The following is an 18,447-nucleotide window of genomic DNA, read 5'->3' on the forward strand; positions in this document are numbered from 1 at the left end:
TCAGGAGTTTGTCAAGCACTACTGAAATGCAAAAATTAAAAATCACATAATGTGTACACAAGGAAATACAGAAATAAACACCTTTTTTAAGCAATACAAATAATATATATAAATGATGACCAGATCATAATCAATGTTATAAACAGAATGCCAGCGGGTATATGCGGTGAAAAAATAAAGAATAAGAAACCTGCCTACCTATAGTTGACAGGTAATTTAAAAATTCTTTATTTCAATGTAGTTCTCAAGGGCCCAAATGGTAAAGTCATGTGGGGTGTGTGTGTTTTTTTTTTTTTTTTTTTTTTTTTAAGACTAGACCAATTTTCTATGCCACATAGGTGCTTTTTAAGTGGTAAATATCCACATTTTCCAACAGTCTATGTGCATATTTTGTTGAGGTTTGTAGCACCATCTTGAATTTGCCAGTGTAAAATCTAGTTTGTAAGCATAACTTTTTTTACTTTTATAGACGGCTTCCTATAGGAAAAATGAGCTGTACTGAGATTTTTCAAGAGGCCAAAGTGTTTTAAAACAATGGGCGTTCAATATCTTGCAGTTCATTTTATTTCTAAAGGAACCACAGCTTGAGTAGAAAAGCCTGTCCCCTGCCAGCAGCTGCACAGTGGGACCCTTGCAGTCTTTGTGGAAATGGTGGACTCGTTGTTGAGCTCCAAAACATCCCTACTAAATCGGATTTGGGGGGGGGGGGGATGCGTTGTAAAAAAAAAAGTAAAACTGATCTTTCTAGTGAGTGCCTGCTCTTGGACTGTTTTTATATATTGTCTGTGGCTGTTTTTGTTTTGTTTTTTTAAACCGTGAACACTGAGTGGGGGGGGGGGAGTTTTTGGCTATACAGAACACTTTTTAAAGCTGAACTCCAGGATAAGCAAATACAAGAGGCATCATTTTATTTTGGTGTGCAGGAGCTTCCTGTAGTCACTGCTGTGCTCTTTGTGCAGGGTGACCAGTTTGGGCTCCGCCCACTTAAATTTTTCTGCAGACAGCCTGTAGTGGGTGGGACCTGCTGGACCCTCCCACATCTTTCTGGACAGGCTATGTACAGCAGTGATGTCACTGCTACTTTTACAAGGTAATAACTGTACATTCAGTGCACACTTTGTGGCTATTAGGAAATCCTATATTTAAATTGTGTGTGTGTGATGATGTATTTTTTTTTTTTTATTATTATTATTATTATTATTATTATACTAAGGTATAGTATTATGTGATTGTTGGACTTTATCTATTTTGACTTGTACCTGTCTGTCACTTGGCACAATTGATGATGATTCCTTGGCTTTTTTTTTTTTGTTCTTTTTATTTATTTATTTTGTCAATGTACATTGATTTTTTTTTTCTTCTTTTGGCTAGCTATCTCAATCAGCCCTGTCTTGAGACTTTAAACAGGATTAAGCTTTACAGTGAATCCCTTGCACGATATGGCAAAAGCCCTTACCTTTATCCACTCTATGGCCTTGGAGAGCTGCCACAAGGTTTTGCAAGGTAAGGAAGTGATTATTTCTCTCTAGTTTAAGATTGCAGCTATCAGAGATTTATTAGGTTTAATTTTCAGTTGGCTAAAAAATCTGGATGATTTAATCCTTTTAGCCATAACTATTATGGCAATGGCAGTGCCAACTTGTAAGTAATTAGCAGCTGGAAATGTATTTTAGATTTTGTTTTATGCAGTTTTAGTAGAAATCTTTATGGGAAAAGACAAACACTGCTGGCAATGATTAAGCACATGATGCTGTGTGAAAACATGTCTGGAGTGCAGCCGTTTATTCCTTTTTTTGCACTAGAAATCTTTAGTGAAGAAGCTGATCAAGCACGGTCTGGACTTATCTCCTTCAACTGATTCCAGAGATGACATGTTTCCCTAAAAATAACCTATCATCTCAATAGGCCATCACATGGAGAGGGGGGGGGGGGGCAACGCCTTTGTAAGAACAATAAAGTTACTTTTAATAAATGAAAGTGTAATAAAATTTAACCTAAAATTGTGTAGGTGTTTCACACCCACATAAGGAAAACTTGTGTGTTTGATGCACACATGTTCTAAAACCATGATTGTCCCCAGTATATTGGCTACCACCAAGCAGCCCAGAGTGCAATTTCAAAGCCACGCAGGTGTGAACAGGGGGCTAAAGGTGTTGTCTATGGACATTTTTTTTTTTCGCACCAAATTCACAACTTATAGATGTGAACCAAAGCCATGGAATACTATGCTTTTTACATGACCTGTGAATCTGTGTTCCTAAACGCATCAAACCCGCTGTAAATTCACATCAGTGTGAACCCAGGCTTGAGTGTTGATGCATTTATATTCCCTTTGTGCTACACAATATAATGTTCTATATTTTACTTAAAAAAAAAAAAAAAAATTGGGGTTCGTATTTTGTTTTGTGAGTGTTATTGAACTCATAACATGACCGGTAAAGTGCATGTCATATCAACAGTATCTGAAAGTGGATGGGGATATATTGGGCAGTAAGTGAGCATGTAGTCCCTGAAGTTGATGTGTACAAAGCAGAAAAATGGGCAAGCATAAAGATTTGAGCAACTCGGACAATAGCCAATTTGTAATGGCTGGAAGACTGGGTCAGAGCCTCGCCAAAACTGCAGCTATTGTTGGATATTCTCGGTCTGCAGTGGTCAGGACCTACCAAAGGTAGTCCAAGGAAGGAAAACCAGTCCCCGGGTCATGGGTGGACAAGACTCATTGATGCACATGGGGTGGCCTGGCCTGTGTAGTCGAATCCAATGGAAGAGCTACTGTAGTTCAGATTGCTGAGAAAGTTAATACTGGTTCCAATAGAAAAGTTTCAGAACACACAGTACATACATCAGTTTTGTTGTGTAGGGAACTGTGAAGCTGTAGACCAGTCAGGGTGCCCATGATGCGGACCTTTTGTCTGTGGCCGTGTGAGCATCAGATCTGGACCACGGAGCAATAGAAGAATGTGGCCTGGGCTGATGAATTCAAGAATGGTTTAAGTAACAACACAATGAGTTTGAGGTGATGACTTGGCATACAAATTCTCCATAACTAATTTGAGCACCTGTGGCATGTGCTAAATAAGTAAATCCATGGAGGATCCACCTTGCAAATTACAGGATTTCTAGGATCTGCTACTGGTCGCTCAGTAATGCAGCATATTCAGAACTTCACTCATTAGTCAAACCTGTGCAATCTCATAAGACAATAGTTTCAAGCTTGCTTTGGCCCTTCCTCGAGTCGGACACACCTTAAGTAGTAATTACAATGTATTGGTTTAAATCTATGGTTACTGGAAATTGCATGGTTAACCATTTCCAAAGAATAACCTTATGTAGCTGTCAGACATCAGTGACTGAAGTATAACCTTCAAATTGTAACACATTACAGGAATATTGTATTTGAGATGTACTGTACAAATCTTACATGGGATAATGGACATTGGGATTCTTTTTGATATCTAAAGCGAGTTGCTAATTAACCATTTGAAGTGCTTTTCCTTCATACTGCTGATTGTTTGGGCAAGTTCCAGTGGTGAGCGCACACAGGACTATTCAGGAGTGCTGCCCACCAAGAAATTTTGTGGTTCTGTTTTTCAGATTGAGTGCCATTTATGGAGGAACTTATATGCTAAACAAGCCGATCGAAGAGTTGGTTATGGAGAATGGAAAGATTGTTGGTGTAAAATCGGAAGGAGAGGTAGGCTTTCCTTATTTATATAAGCCACAAAAATGATCAGCCGCCTAATGGAAGGGACAACATTGTGGAGAAAATGACAAATCGGTGGACCTTGGCTGCTAGGTCTTGCTCCTGGGCAGAAGAACCATAAGAAAAAGTTGCAAATAAAATCCTTAAGTGCTTAGGTCCAGGTGTAGCTGTATTGCCTGGCATAAAACATGGGCATACCAGTTTTGTAAACGAGTATTTAAGTAAAAAAGAAAAAACATAAGAAACCAGGCAAGCACATGTGTCAGATGTTATAACCAACCTCCGGGGCTATGTAGTGCTTGCTTGTCCGCAGTTGAAAAAATCAGAGACGTCTCGCCACTCACACGTTCCAATGGGGATGTGTGTCAGCTGAGCTGGTCAGGGGATTCCAGGTGCTATGTGGGAGCCACTGTGGGAATGGCCATAACGGTGCTGGGGAGAAAACTGCAGGTTGTGGCAATTCACCCTGTGGAGACAACACTGGTAGCGGTGTCTAGCGATGCCACTCGTTGCATAGCCGGTCAGAAGTCAGGGAGGAGGGAACACTTGGAGGGCAAACCAAACGTGTTGGTCCCGTCGCTATGACATGTTTTGCACTCCCTGCATCGGCACAGGAGCATTAAAAAATGCCATAACGATGGGACCAACATGTTTAGCTTGCTCTCCAAATGTTCCCTCCTCCCTGGCTTTGGCTTCTGCTCATCGCTTGATGCCACTACTATGTTGCCACAGCCTGCGGTTGTTTTCTCCCCAGCAACGTTATGGCCATTCTCACCGTGGCTCCCCTGCGGCTCCTGGAATCCTCAGCTCAGCTGACACACATCCCCATTGGAACTTGTGAGACATGTCAGACTTTTCCAACTGCGGACAAGCAAGCACTACATAGCCCCGGAGGTTGGCTATAATATCTGACACATGTGATTGCATCGCTTTTCATGTATTTTTTTTTTTTTTTTTACTTCAATAAACTACTTCCTGGTTACAAAACTGGTATTCCCAGATTTTCTGCCAGGTAATACAGCTACACCTGGACCTAAGCCCTTATGGATTTTTTTTACAGCTTTTCCTTTGTATATACCTGTTCCTAGCACAGTGACTGATTTTAATCTATTGCTTGACAGTGTCTGCAAAATTCTGGCACCAATGTTATTGGGTAGAGCCATCAGCATGGGAATTTTTGTAGCGCTTACCTTGATGTTGGGAAAGTAACCAGTGGCCTATTTTAGTTGTCTGTAGTGTTGGCATTGGTCATGCTGAACAGTGAACACCAATGTAAGTGGCAGTCTTTAATGAATCCTAATGTAATGAGTTAATTATTCCCACTTTTATGTATGATTTATATCTGCAACCTACTAATCTTACAAATGTGAACTATTAATTTTAGGCTGGCCATACAGAAGACCATTTTCTTGTACAAGGTTTCTTTAGATTTACCAAAACCACATAATATGAGGTCAAGCCTAAACACTTTCAATTTGTATGAAATCAGGCGTGCCCTTGCAGTTCATAGTTAAAGGTAAATCCTAAAGGAAATTTGAATAAGAAAATTGTATAATATATGGCCAGTAGGGATCCCCTACTAAAAACTGTTTTGTGGGTTTCTCTAAAGTAATTGTTGAGAAAATCTGATATATTTTTCGTTAAATAACAGCAAGATCCCACATTTTGCATTTTCTTGGTCTGTCAGCTTCCCTAAGGGGTGGCGTAGAAGTTATGGTTGAAGATACCGCAGTGCTGAGATTACAATGTGCTATAAATTGCTGTGTGAAGATTATTTTGTTGCGGTGAAAATCCTTCCTTTATTTTTATTTTAGTGCTGTGCTCGTATTAAAAAAAAAAAAAAAAAAAATGTATTGGATGCATTTTACCTTCTGTTCTGTCTTCCAGGTTGCCAGATGCAAGCAGCTGATTTGTGACCCTAGTTATGTTGCAGACCGTGTCACTAAAGTAGGGAAGGTTATACGTGTTATCTGTATGCTAAACCATCCAATTAAGAACACAAATGATGCCAGCTCCTGCCAGATCATCATTCCTCAAAACCAGGTCAACAGGAAGTCTGGTTAGTTTTTCTAGAAGTTACTTTTGCACTTGTTAGTATAGAAAATATAAGTGTGTGTGTGTGTGTGTGTGTGTGTGTGTGTGTGTGTGTGTGTGTGTGTGTGTGTGTGTGTGTGTGTGTGTGTGTGTGTGTGTGTGTGTGTGAAACCTTAATAGTCTTGCTGGGATAGATGAAAAGCGATAGTGCTAAAAGGTAAGGTAAGCTTTAGCCAGTCTAAGACTTCTGCCTCCCATTTGCACCTCGGGATGCAAAACCAGTTTTGCAGTTTTACAAAGCCTTTAAAATTTACAAAAGTTCACTTCAAGAGCCCAGGACCCATTGTATACGTTTTTGTTTTTTTTTGTTTTTTTTTCATTTGTACACCCCTGGATAGTTGTACAAATGTTTATCAAAATTATATTTTCAATACAAATTCTATATATCACTACACCATAACATGTAAAAGCTCCTACTAATGAAAGATTGAATTCTAATAAAGTAATTTTAAAATACTATGTTTTGAGAAACAGTGTAATTTAAAGGCATACAAAAAGCGATACCCTCTGTTTCATCTGTTTAGCATTATATGAAAGTGATGCACCTCAAATTATTCCTTAACTTTCAATGTGGAGGTAGCCCAATGTGCTACATAATAGGGTGCTTGTGTAAATCTGTGACTCTGGTTGCTGATGCGCACGTCATGTGGTGGTCGCCGTTGATTGTGTTTTGGTGGCAGATATATTATGCTCTTTTGTTGCTAGTTGATTTGACCTTTCTTACCGAGAAGAAAACTGATGGCAAAATTATGAAAGTGATTAAGTTTGAGTGGTCTCCAGAACAATAGGGGAGGGTAAACACTAGGTATGGGATACCTGCTCGAGTGATAGCCATTCAAAACTGGACATACATTGTGTGAAATTTGGCTAGTTCAGCAGGGACCAGCCAAATCACAATCCGTGCGTTGACCATTTTTATAGAATTTTCTTCTGTTGAAGGAACATTCTGGAAAACTTTTGATTAGAGAAGGCACTCTCTGATCAGTGTATTTTAGCTTGTCCCAGCATGGGGGAATTCTATCCATTGTAGGATAAGTTCACTTTTTGGAACATGTTCCACTCATTTTTAGGGTGGAATGTATAATGTATAAAGGTATGGCAGAAAGCTGCAGAGCTCGTCTCTCAAAGTCTGACCATTGCACCCCTGATCCCATTGATCAGGGGTGCAATGCTTTCCAGGCTCCTGCTGGGGAAAAAAATACATGCACATTCTTTTTTTTTTCCTGAAAAAATATGTGCACTTATCTTGTTCCTTTTTAAAATTAACTTGTCCTTTAAGGGTAGTCCAATCGGGCAGCATTGGGAACATGTTCTGCCCCAAAAAATGGGTGAAACATGTAATGTATTAAGTGTGAACTTATCCTTTTTTTTTTTTTTAAGCAATATACTAATGTTTTTAATAACTTTTTAGTTAATACCAAAAACCGTTTTGCACAGAGCAGCCCTGATCCTCCTCTTCGGGGGGCCCCCCACCGCACTCCTGTCTCCTCCTCTTTAGCCAGTGCCCACACTTCCTATGGGGGCACTCATGCAGGCTTGCTCTGGAGCTGCCTTGTCTGTGTCCATTGACAGACAGGATGGCTTGGGCCCCGCCCCGATCCTTAATCATAGAATTTGATTGACGGCAGTGGTAGCAAATCAAGCTTTGCAGGAAGGAGAGCAGAGACGGCGTGCCCTTTCAAGACGGCGCATGCGTCTAAGTCGTCGCTCAGGGGAAATTGCAAATTTCGATCTCTGAAACGTGTAGGTCTCGGAGATATTGCAACCCACAGGTAAGCCTTAATCTAGGCTTACCTGTAGGTGTAACTTGTCCCAGAGGGTTTACAACCACTTTAAGGCGTTGCAACCACTTTAATAAAGCACCAGATTGATCCTCTGTGCCTTTGCTTTAGTTGTAGCCATTTTCATATTAGTTTAACCCCTCTTATTCTTGCCTTTGTTCATACATTGATTCTTTCAGATTTTCTATCCTAGTAAGATTTCTATATCTGTATCTTTGTGTCTGTTGTCCACCCCTCAGTTGAACTGCTTTCAAATGTCCCATATTTCAGGATATTTTACACTCTTGTGTTTCTCAGTTGGTGATAAATAAGATTTTTGTACTTGGGTAACATTTTTGAAATCTGAGGCTCATCTGTGTTGTTGGCTTTTATGTTCTACTTGCTCACAAAATGGAGGCATTACAGTTGACGATGGGGCTGGTTTAAAGGGGTTGTAAACCTTTGCATTAAGGTGAAAAAACACCTTGCAGTCAGCGACACTGAGCCCCCGATTTAATTGAGCCCTGAATCTCAGAGGGCGCGATCCTGTGTCATTCTCCCCCTGCCTGATTGGCTCTTCATTGGCTAGATTGATGGCAGCGCAGCCATTGGCTCCCGCTGCTGTCAATAAAATCCAATGATGTGGGGGTGGGCGGGGCAGAGTCATACAATCAGTGGTTATGGAGGCTAATTGTATGGCACGGGAGTACACCTGCAAGGTAACGCCCTCAGTATAGAGCTTCCCAGAGGGGATTGCGGCGAGAGCCTTCGTGGGACCCCAGAAGACTAGGTTCGGGGCCACTCAGTTTTGCAAAAACTGCACAGTGAAGGTAAATGACATGTTTGTTATATTAAAAAGAAAAAGTGAACCTTTAGTGTCACTTTAACTTTTTTCTTTAGTTTTTCCAGTGTCCAGACCACCTATGGGTGGCAGTATGCGTTTCTTTTTTTTTCTTCAATAAATTTTTATTGGTATATATTTAAACACAAACAATAAACAAAAATAGCAATATGATATGTTCAGAAAATATGCGATTCATGAGCATATATTAGAATAGATAGATTCAGCAGGTAGTCTAAAATGGAACATCTGTCGAGTAGATAATAAATAAATTAAATAAAAGGTATGTGCCTAATTGAACATGGATAAAATATTACCCGTTGTCTATCAATTTTAAAATAACAGATAAATGCCTTATGAAGTTTATTATATAAACACAGTGAAGAACAGCAGTGTAACCCTAAATGAGTGAAAGTATTAAGCGACACGGCTAGTTATCAGAAAACTCAATGTGGAATGGAATAAGATCAACCTTCCTTCCCAGGAATATACTATCCGCAATGTCTAAGTGTAGCTTTTGTACCAATTTGTCCAGGGGGTCCATGTGTTTATGTGTTTAGGTAAGGTAAATAGTGACACAGCCATCACTCTTTCGTATGTGCAATGAATATTAGTTAAGTCAATAGCTTCCAATATACTAGGAGGACACGGATCTTTCCATTTTCTGGTTATCGAAAGTCTGGCAGCCATAAGTAAATGAACTATCGAGCTCCTAAGATTCGCTGGAAAGTTTTCAATACCCAGAGAAAGCAAAGCCAATGCGGGTTCTGGAATGATTCGCTTGACAGATATAGCAGAAATGATTTCGAACACTTCCGCCCAGTATTTCGTTAGCATAGGGCAGCCCCATAAAGTATGTATAAGGTCACCCCTGAATCCGCATAATCTCCAACATCTGTCCGACTGCTGTCCTCCAAATTTGGATACAACATCTGGGGTATAGTACCACCTCAATGTGAATTTAACAGATAATTCCCACAAAGTGGTGCAACTCGATGTTGATTGATTAAGCTTGCACGCGACTCGCCATTGGTCATCCGTATATGTTTGTCCTAGATCTTTTTCCCATTGAACATGCGAGGAGGTCTTTGAGAATCTCTGTTTTTCTTGGAGCAAGTTGTAAAAAACGGAGATACCTTTTTTTTTCATTTCTAGCGAAGTTAAATAGGACCACATTATGGGATGCACGTGAGTAGTGGTTATGTTTAATTTGCTTATGCATTTCACTATGAGAGAATAATGAGTAAGGAACCAACTAGGTATATTGAACTCAGATTGAATGGCTTGGAAGGATTTAATCTCTCCCTTGAGGAAAAGGTCATGTATACGATTAATACCAAAATTGCCCCAAAGATCTAGTGGAACATGTTTCAGAACTAGATTTAGTACTTTCAGTGGAGCATGTACAGTAAGAGTAGAATCGGAGGGATCTACAGATTTTAGAACTTTAAGCCACGTAGAAATCGATAGCTGCATTGTAGGGGGTAGATGTGTGGGGATTTTTATCCCTATCTCTGCACCAAACAACCACAAATTGGCAGAGCCATGAGTACAAAAGGAGGATTCAATCCGACCCCATGCTGTAGTGGAGTGAGGTTGAAACCATTCCTTTATCTGGGACATTATAGATGCTTGAAAATAGTCATTAAAATCGACATAGCCCACCCCTCCCCATTTTCTATGTTTGATCAATTTGTGGTGGGCGCACCTCGACTTTTTCCCATTCCAAATGAATTTGGAAAGGATTGATTGCAAGGATTTGAAGAAGTGAACCGGGATAGGTATGGGTAAACACCTGAACAAGTACAATATTTGAGGTAAATGCAGCATTTTGAATGCCGATAATCTGCCCCACCAGGATAATTCATGTTTGCCTAATTTGGATAGGTCAATTTGCAATTTATTTTTAATTGGAATAAAGTTTTGTGTGAACAGAGATCTAGTAGAACGGGTAAGAAGTATCCCTAGGTATGGAATACTAGTTCCTACCCATGAATATGGGAACTGAAGCTGGAGCAGGTTGTTAGACACAGCGTCAATACCTATATCCATGGCATAGGACTTGTCCTCATTAACTTTGTAGAATGAAATTTTACCAAACCATTTCAAAATCTTTTGAACTTCTAGTAGGGAAGAAAATGGGGAAGAGAGCATTAAAATAATATCGTCTGCGAATAAACTAATTTTATTAGAGCTGTCACCGATAGATATACCTGAAATTTTTGGATTGGATCTGACGTGTTCAGCTAGAGGTTCTATTAATAAATTGAATATCAAAGGGGATAATGGGCATCCTTGCCTTGTGCCATTAGTTATATTGAATGGTTTAGACAGCATGTTAGAGCTATAAACTCGCGCAATAGGGTTAGAGTATAGGGCGAGAATTGCTTTAAAAATAAAGCCCTCAAATCCAAATTCCTGCAAAGTAAGTGATAGATAGGTCCAATTTATCCTGTCAAACGCCTTCTCCGCATCCAATGATAGGAGCAGAGAAGGCGTTCCGGAAGCATTGATATTGTGGATAACGTCAATCAACCTTCTGGTCGCGTCAGAAGACTGTCTACCTCTAGTGAAACCAGTTTGGTCTAGATTGATTAGATTGGGGAGGATGTCTACAATTCTATTAGCAAGTAATTTAGCATAGATTTTTAAATCTACGTTTAGTAGTGAAATGGGGCGGAAGTTTTGTGGAGAAGTTGGGTCTTTACCCGGTTTAGGCAGGGTAACAATAAGAGCAGACAACATTTCCTTTGGGAATGTAGAAACAGATGCAGAGTGGTTATACACCTCTAGTAGATGTGGTACTAGTATTTGTTTAAATGTTTTAAAATATTCAATGGAGTAGCCATCTGGACCCGGTGCCTTTGCCCTAGGTAGAGAATCAATGGTGTTGAGAATTTCAAGACTATTGAAGGGGCAATTTAAAAGTGTAAGCTGGTCTCTTGTTAATTTGGGTAATTTAACATGAGATAGGAACTTTTGAATCTCATCAGTGGAGGGTTGATGAGTATTAGTATCTCTGGAGAGATTATATAAACCACTGTAGTAGGAGCTGAATGAATCAGCAATAAGTTGGGGGTTAATAATTTTATCTTTTGAGATTGGGTCAAAAAGATGAGAGATTTTTGTCTTTAGCCTATGACCCTTTATTCTATTAGCCAAAAGTTTACCTGCCTTGTTATTGGCGACGTATGAACGTGCCTTCAATTTTCTGAGATTAGAATCATATGATTCCATTAGTACAGATCTCAGTTCATTTCTAAGTGCATATAGCTTGGATTTAAGATAGGTAGAGGGTTTAGATTTGTTTTCAGAGTCGGCATCTGCTAGTTTTTTGGTGAGTTCATCAATTTTAGATCTTCTCATCTTTTTTGCCCGAGATCCAAGTTGAATGAGTAAACCACGAACGAAGGCTTTATGTGTATTCCATACTACTACAGGATCTGATACGGAACCTTTGTTGTCCGAGAAGAATTCGGTCAATTTTTGAGATATATATTGTATATTATCAGGATGTTGTAATAAATAGTTATTAACGCGCCATAAATAAGATTTGTTTTTAGAATTAATATTCTTTAGTTTGATGCTGATCGGTGCATGATCCGACCATGTGGCAGTATGGATATGAGACTCTAATACGTTTTGAAGTAACCACTTGTCGGAGATGAATAGATCAATACGAGAGTATGTGTTGTGGCGCGGAGAATGGAAAGTGTAATCTCTCTCAGACGCGTGGCAACATCTCCAGATGTCATATAACTCATTTTCTGCCAAAAAGGCAGCAAGAGGGGAAGTGAACCTTTTAGCATTTGAGGAGGAATCAACGTGTATGTCAGGTACTAAATTGAAGTCGCCACAAATCAAAAGATTACCTTTCTGCATATCTATAATTTTTTTCATAGTTGCCTTGTGGAATTTCATTTGACCAATATTAGGTGCATAAATGTTGACTATCGTATACACTACATTATCTAGCATGCAAACCAAGATAAAAAATCTGCCTTCAGGATCAGCATATTCATTTAAAAGATTGAAAGCTAGTGTATCTCTAATAGCAATTAATACACCTCTCTGCTTGCGATTAAAATCTGCCTTGAAAATATGAGGATATGAGTTATGGCGACATTGAGGAGCATTATCTTTGATAAAATGTGTTTCTTGTAGGCAAAGAACATCGCAGTTGGAAGTTAGCGCAGTCTTCCACACTGAGGCCCTCTTAGCCGGGTGATTTAAACCATTGGTATTAATAGAGAGAAAATTGATAGACATTTCGTAGCGGTGTGTATGAGCGATGAGTGTGATACTTACAGAAAGGGATTACCTCTAGGCGATAAAGATCAGTGTTATTTGAAAGATGTCCAGAAGTATGCACTGTCAGGGAACACGGAATCAACCTGTCGTTCTGTGACAGCTGCAAATAAAAACTAAAACAAAAATAAAATCAAAACAAGAAACAAAATAACAAAGCAAAGCAAAACTAAACAAAACAAGATGAAACAAAATAAAATAAAAATAAACCTTAACCAAACAAAACAAAATAGCCAAAATATTTGGAATGGCAACAAATCAAAATATTGTAGTTGCTAGCAAATGTATAAGAGACAAATCGCTATTGTGTGTACTAGGGATATGAACCTGGCACAAGCAATGTAATAACACAGGTCGGGTGAAAACTATAACCGACCAAGAGGAGAGGTAATGTTCAGCAAGCAAGGTTAATATAAAAGTAAAATGTCAGATACTAGGGGGATGTATTGGCATCAGAGGAATATCGCCAATGACTATAGCAATATATAGTAAAAATAAAAATAGAGAAAAGAAAAAAAATAAAAAAGAAGGAAGGAAGGAAAAGGGAAAAGCATCAGAGGGAAAATACAATGGTCTCTCATTTTCCTCTGTTTAAACGATTTCCATCGGGATGATTGACTGGATCCAATGCAGGAGCTCTTCTTCCATCTTTATAGGAAGGAGATGGGGTAATACCCCAAGATTGAAGCAATTGCAGGCCATCTTTAGGGTTGGACACGACGATGGTTGATCCATTATGAGTAATAATCAGAGTTGCAGGATGTTTCCATTTATATTGAATTTTGTGATCACTCAATGCCTTGGTAGTAGATTTAAGTTGTCTTCTCAAATGCAGAGTATATTGCGACAGGTCTGCGTAAAGATGGATGTCTTTATATGGACCAGGAAGTACTGAAAGGATCCTAGCTTTTGCCAATAGCTTTTCTTTTGTTGGATAAAAATGGATTTTCATTAGGACGTCTCTAGGAATAGCTGGGTCCATATTTTTAGGTTTGGGAATGCGATGAATCCTATCTATCATTCTTTCCATTTGGGAAACTTCCGGCAGTAAATTAGCAATTAAATCATCCGCATATCTGTTTAAACCATCAGGGGGAACATTTTCAGGGACCCCCCTCAGTTTAACATTGTTTCTCCTTGAACGGTCCTCAAGGTCTGCGAGTTTGGCTTTAATTTTGTCGTTATCATATGACAGGTCTCTATAAGCGTCCATAAGACCATTGACTGTGTCATACTGATCATCCATTTTATTTTCAACTGTGACAACCCTGTCATTTAGACCTCTCAATTCAGTGGAGAATGAATTCATCATTAAAGAGAAGTTAGACATAAGGGATGATTGTAGCGAGACAAGCATATTTTTCATGGTGGTGTCTAACACCGGTTGTCCCACAGTAGGATAGTTTGTAATTAGAGATGCGTCACAGGGGTTAGCTGAGGTATGCTGCATGTGTGACATACCTGGGATTAGATTAGGAGCTGCGTCATCAATCCTCCTCCGCGATTTAGCAGGGCTGTGAGATGAAGGGCTAATTGAGGGAGAGCCTCTAACAATGGACCCTTGTTTGATATCCTGCCATGGAGCTCCCTCTTCATCAGGCAAATCGGAGTACGTTGCAGGCATCTGATATACAGCCGCGGCGTCTGCGCCATCATTCAGCCCTGATATCGCTGTACCCGGCATCTCTAATAAATCTGCAAGTTTTTTGCAGTTCCCCTTCTCCTTCTTCTTCCGCGGAAACATCGAGTATGTTCCGCAGGCAAATATCAACAATTACCGATAGTTTTTGTGGCTTTAAATAAGCGTTTTGTCGCTTTATCCCCGGTTCTCCGACGGAGCTCTCTGCTCAAGCGGCCATCACGATCGCCTGCAAGCCACGCCCCCCAGTATGCGTTTCTTAATGGACATCAACAAAAATAAGATTAATTTTCTTGTAATTGGAAGTGGAACTAGATCTAGATAGTTTATGCTTAGAACGTGGCTGAGGGTAGGTTTAGAGTTAGTTGGGCTTTACTTTATTTCCACTTGAAGCCATATTTTTAAAAGCTTGACTGTTTTGTACTGTCAATCTTTTCCTAATGCCCACATTCTATAAAGCCCTGTACACACGTGCCAAATGTCAGGAGACCTCAGCCGGTTAAAAAAAAAAAAATGCTTTAATAACAGGAGCTGACCAACTCCCAATCAGCACTCTCAGCCAATGGCAGAGAGCGCTGATCGGAGTGTTTTGGTGGAGGGGGGCATCCCCTTGTCAGAACACAACAGGGGGGAGATCACTATACTTGCTTCACATAGCTCTGGTCAGAGCCACTGCACCAACTGACAGTTTGGGGGGGGGGGGGGGCGGAACTTGGGTGTGTACCAGGCTTTAGTCTGAGATGATGATGATAGGTAGCCTATTTAGCTGGATGTTATTTACACAGTAATCCACCCTGCACCCTCAGTGCTTCTGCATAATTGCAGGGATGGGCTTGTAAGTATTAACTTAAATCTGGCACGCTGCCTTCCGTCTTCCTCCTTCAGATGGCAGAATAAGAGTAAACAAATGTAGTGCAGATGCACACGGGTCTGCTCATTATAAAAACTCTTGGCAGTCAGACTATTTGGCATATAATGGCTGCAAATGGGTTCATACTTTTACTGCCTAGCAATTTTTTTTTGTTTTATTCATCCATTGATGGTGAGGATGAGTGTACACAAATGGGTAGAATAATTTTTAAACCAACATGGCATGTGAATTCACCTGTATTGGCTTGAACGTGGATGCCAGATTTTGCTGAAATGTATGTTGTCATTGTTAAGTTCCCTTGTATTTATATAGAATTATAATTGTTAATTTTTTTATTCTAGATATCTATGTGTGTATGATTTCATATGCACACAACGTGGCTGCTCAAGGAAAATATATTGCTATAGTAAGCACTACTGTGGAAACGAATGATCCAGAGAAGGAAATCGGGCCTGCACTTGAACTCCTGGAGCCCATTGAGCAGAAGTAAGGCGCAGTTGTTACATGAAGCGAAGATGAGCTTTTCAGTACTACGCTTTAATAAAATAAGCATATAATGTGGCGGACTTAAAGCTACATTTTTTGCATTCAGTAAAGTTTAGGCGGGAACGTAGCTGCCTATACGATGCAACTGTCTTGTTGGATTACTGATAAGTTTGGACATGTCATACAAAGCAATGTATTTTATTTTTCCTTTTTGTGTCTTAAGTTTGCAGTCGGTTTAGTCTTTACCATAAATTTTGAATTTGTAATATTTTTTTCTGTTGTTTACATATGTTTGTATAGTGCACGCTAGCTACACCTGAGATGTGCAATAAGGTAATGATCTCATTCATGTCATGCTTAACATCCTGACCAGGTAGTACCTCCCCGTAGTCGCCGATGATCATGCATTCATACAGATCTTATAAAATACATGTCATCATTTTGGTCGAATCATACATGACCTCCTTGTATGTCAGGGAATGTTAGGTGTTTTGTCCTGAAAAAGATTGTACTTGTGCTTAATCTTTCTTTTCATCTCTCCCCTCTAGATTTGTTAGTGTTAGCGACCTACTTGCCCCCACTGATTTGGGAACAGACAGTCAGGTAAGAGTTTGTGTGGTGTGTTTGTTTTATCGGTTATGTACTTTTAGAGTTTGTAAAAGATCCCCCAACCGTGTAGTTTCTGAAAGCACATGACCAGTAGAATACAAATAAGGTGCTACTGATTTTTAGGGAACAATATTTGCGAAATATTTTTCAAAACAATATTTACGCTAAAAATGCACTAAAATCGATAACGGCACATTTTACAAAATTCCTACTAAATATAAAGGCTAACCTGTATCAAGTTAATAACCAATATTTGTAAATCTTAGATTGCGCCTTTTTGCAAAATGGTGAAAAGCGAGCATGCGCAAAAATGTAAATATCCAAATTTCTCAAATATAGAAGTTTTTAATTTTTCACTTCCAGCTTTGAGTTTGTTTAAAGACCCCCTCCCCCAAGCCATATATTTTCTGAAAACACAGCCTGTAGAATAAAGAGGGTGCTACTAATTTTAACGGCCTGAAATATTTGCGCAAATATCGCAGAATATATTCACCAAAAAAATCTATAAAATCATTATTGGCAGATATAAACACGTTTTACAAAATTCCTTCTAAATATAAAGGCTTGCCCTGTATTGAGTTGATAACAAATTTGTCATTTTTTTAAATTGTGCTTTTTTGCAAAATGGTGAAACTTGCGCATAAATTTAACCATTTCTCAAAAAAGCTCAAGGGTTTTTTTTTTGTTTTGTTTTGTTTTTGTACAGCTTGAGTTTCAGACCACCCAAACCATATATTTTCTGAAAGCAGAGGACCAGTAGAATAAAAGTGCTACTGATTTTTTTTTTTTTTTTTTTTTTTGCGCAACTGTTTACCAAATCAATATTTTTGCTCAAAATACACTAAAATCATTAATCGTGGATTAATACATGGCAAAAATATTCCCACTGAATATAAAAGTTAACGGTATTGAGTTAATAACAAATATTTGTACATTTTAAATTTGCACCTTTTTGTGAAATGGTGAAAAGCAAACATGCAGAAGGTACGCAAAACTGATTTTATTTTTTAATTTTTTTTTTGGGCCCCGCAATAATTGCGCAAATGTTCATCAAAGGCCCTTTTCACACGAGCAGACCAACTGGGTCCGCCTGTCTGTTTTTCAGGCGGGCCAGATCAGACCGCCCATTGTTCTCTATGGAGAGGCTGATGTAAATGGACATGTGTCTCTTTACACCCGCCTGCATCCGATCCAGTCTGCTAAAAACTGACGGATGGGAATTTCTTCCCTATTCCCCATCCATCTAGCAAGATCGGATAGACAGGTGGTCTGTTTCCATCTAACCGTCCCATAGAGAACAGCGGGCTGTGTCCACTCTGCATCAGCAGGTCATCCACCTGCTCAGTGGGGATCAGCAGACACATACCTGCTGAGCAGGCGGTTCTTCTTCTTGTTCTTCTTTTTCTTCTTCTTTTTCTTCTTCTTTTTCTTCTTCTTTTTCTTCTTCTTTTTCTTTTTCTTTTTCTTTTTCTTTTTCTTTTTCTTTTTCTTCTTTTTCTTTTTCTTCCTTCTTCTTTTTCTTTTTCTTCTTTTTCTTTTTCTTTTTCTTTTTGTTCTTCTTTTTCTTTTTCTTTTTGTTCTTTTTCTTTTTGTTCTTCTTCTTGTTCTTGTTGTTGTTCTTCTTCTTGTTCTTGTTCTTGTTGTTGTTCTTGTTCTTCTTCTTGTTCTTCTTCTTGTTCTTCTTCTTGTTCTTCTTCTTGTTCTTCTTCTTGTTCTTCTTCTTGTTCTTCTTCTTGTTCTTCTTCTTGTTCTTCTTCTTCGGTGGCCTGATCAGCTGCCTCCCAAGTCCTCTCCTGTCAGGTCCTGGCTTTCACACAGGGCACTCCGAGAACACCACTCTGCCGCCCTGAGGCTGGATCTGGGCCTCTGGTCGATCATGTGCCTATGTGGGTGGGGCAATGGGCGGATCCTCCCTCCACTCTGTTCTCTGCTCTCCTGTGCGGAGAGGACACAGGAGATGAAGCGATAAAGCTATTAAGCGCGGCTTCCCCTTCCCCCGCAGGTCATTTTATAACCGTGACGGTACTTTGAGACCCCTGCTGTATAGCAACACTCGGTTTACTATACACAGTTAGAAATGGACACAGTAGTGATCACTGCATGTGTGGGGCACACCCCCCCCCCCCCCTTCTG

The 18,447-nt window shown here is 39.5% G+C and overlaps 1 protein-coding gene across 1 annotated transcript in view; it reads left to right on the plus strand.

Moving 5' to 3' along the window:
- Positions 1–18,447, plus strand: part of GDI2 (GDP dissociation inhibitor 2) — a 44,833-nt gene that overhangs the window by 24,909 nt on the left and 1,477 nt on the right. Inside the window, exons 6-10 of the mRNA XM_040343283.1 lie at positions 1,372–1,503; positions 3,598–3,697; positions 5,594–5,765; positions 15,561–15,705; positions 16,254–16,308. Coding sequence (XP_040199217.1) covers positions 1,372–1,503; positions 3,598–3,697; positions 5,594–5,765; positions 15,561–15,705; positions 16,254–16,308 — 604 coding nt within the window. The remainder of the gene's footprint in view (positions 1–1,371; positions 1,504–3,597; positions 3,698–5,593; positions 5,766–15,560; positions 15,706–16,253; positions 16,309–18,447) is intronic.

This window comes from Rana temporaria, chromosome 3 (assembly GCF_905171775.1).
Source record: "Rana temporaria chromosome 3, aRanTem1.1, whole genome shotgun sequence".
Lineage (NCBI taxonomy): Eukaryota > Metazoa > Chordata > Amphibia > Anura > Ranidae > Rana > Rana temporaria.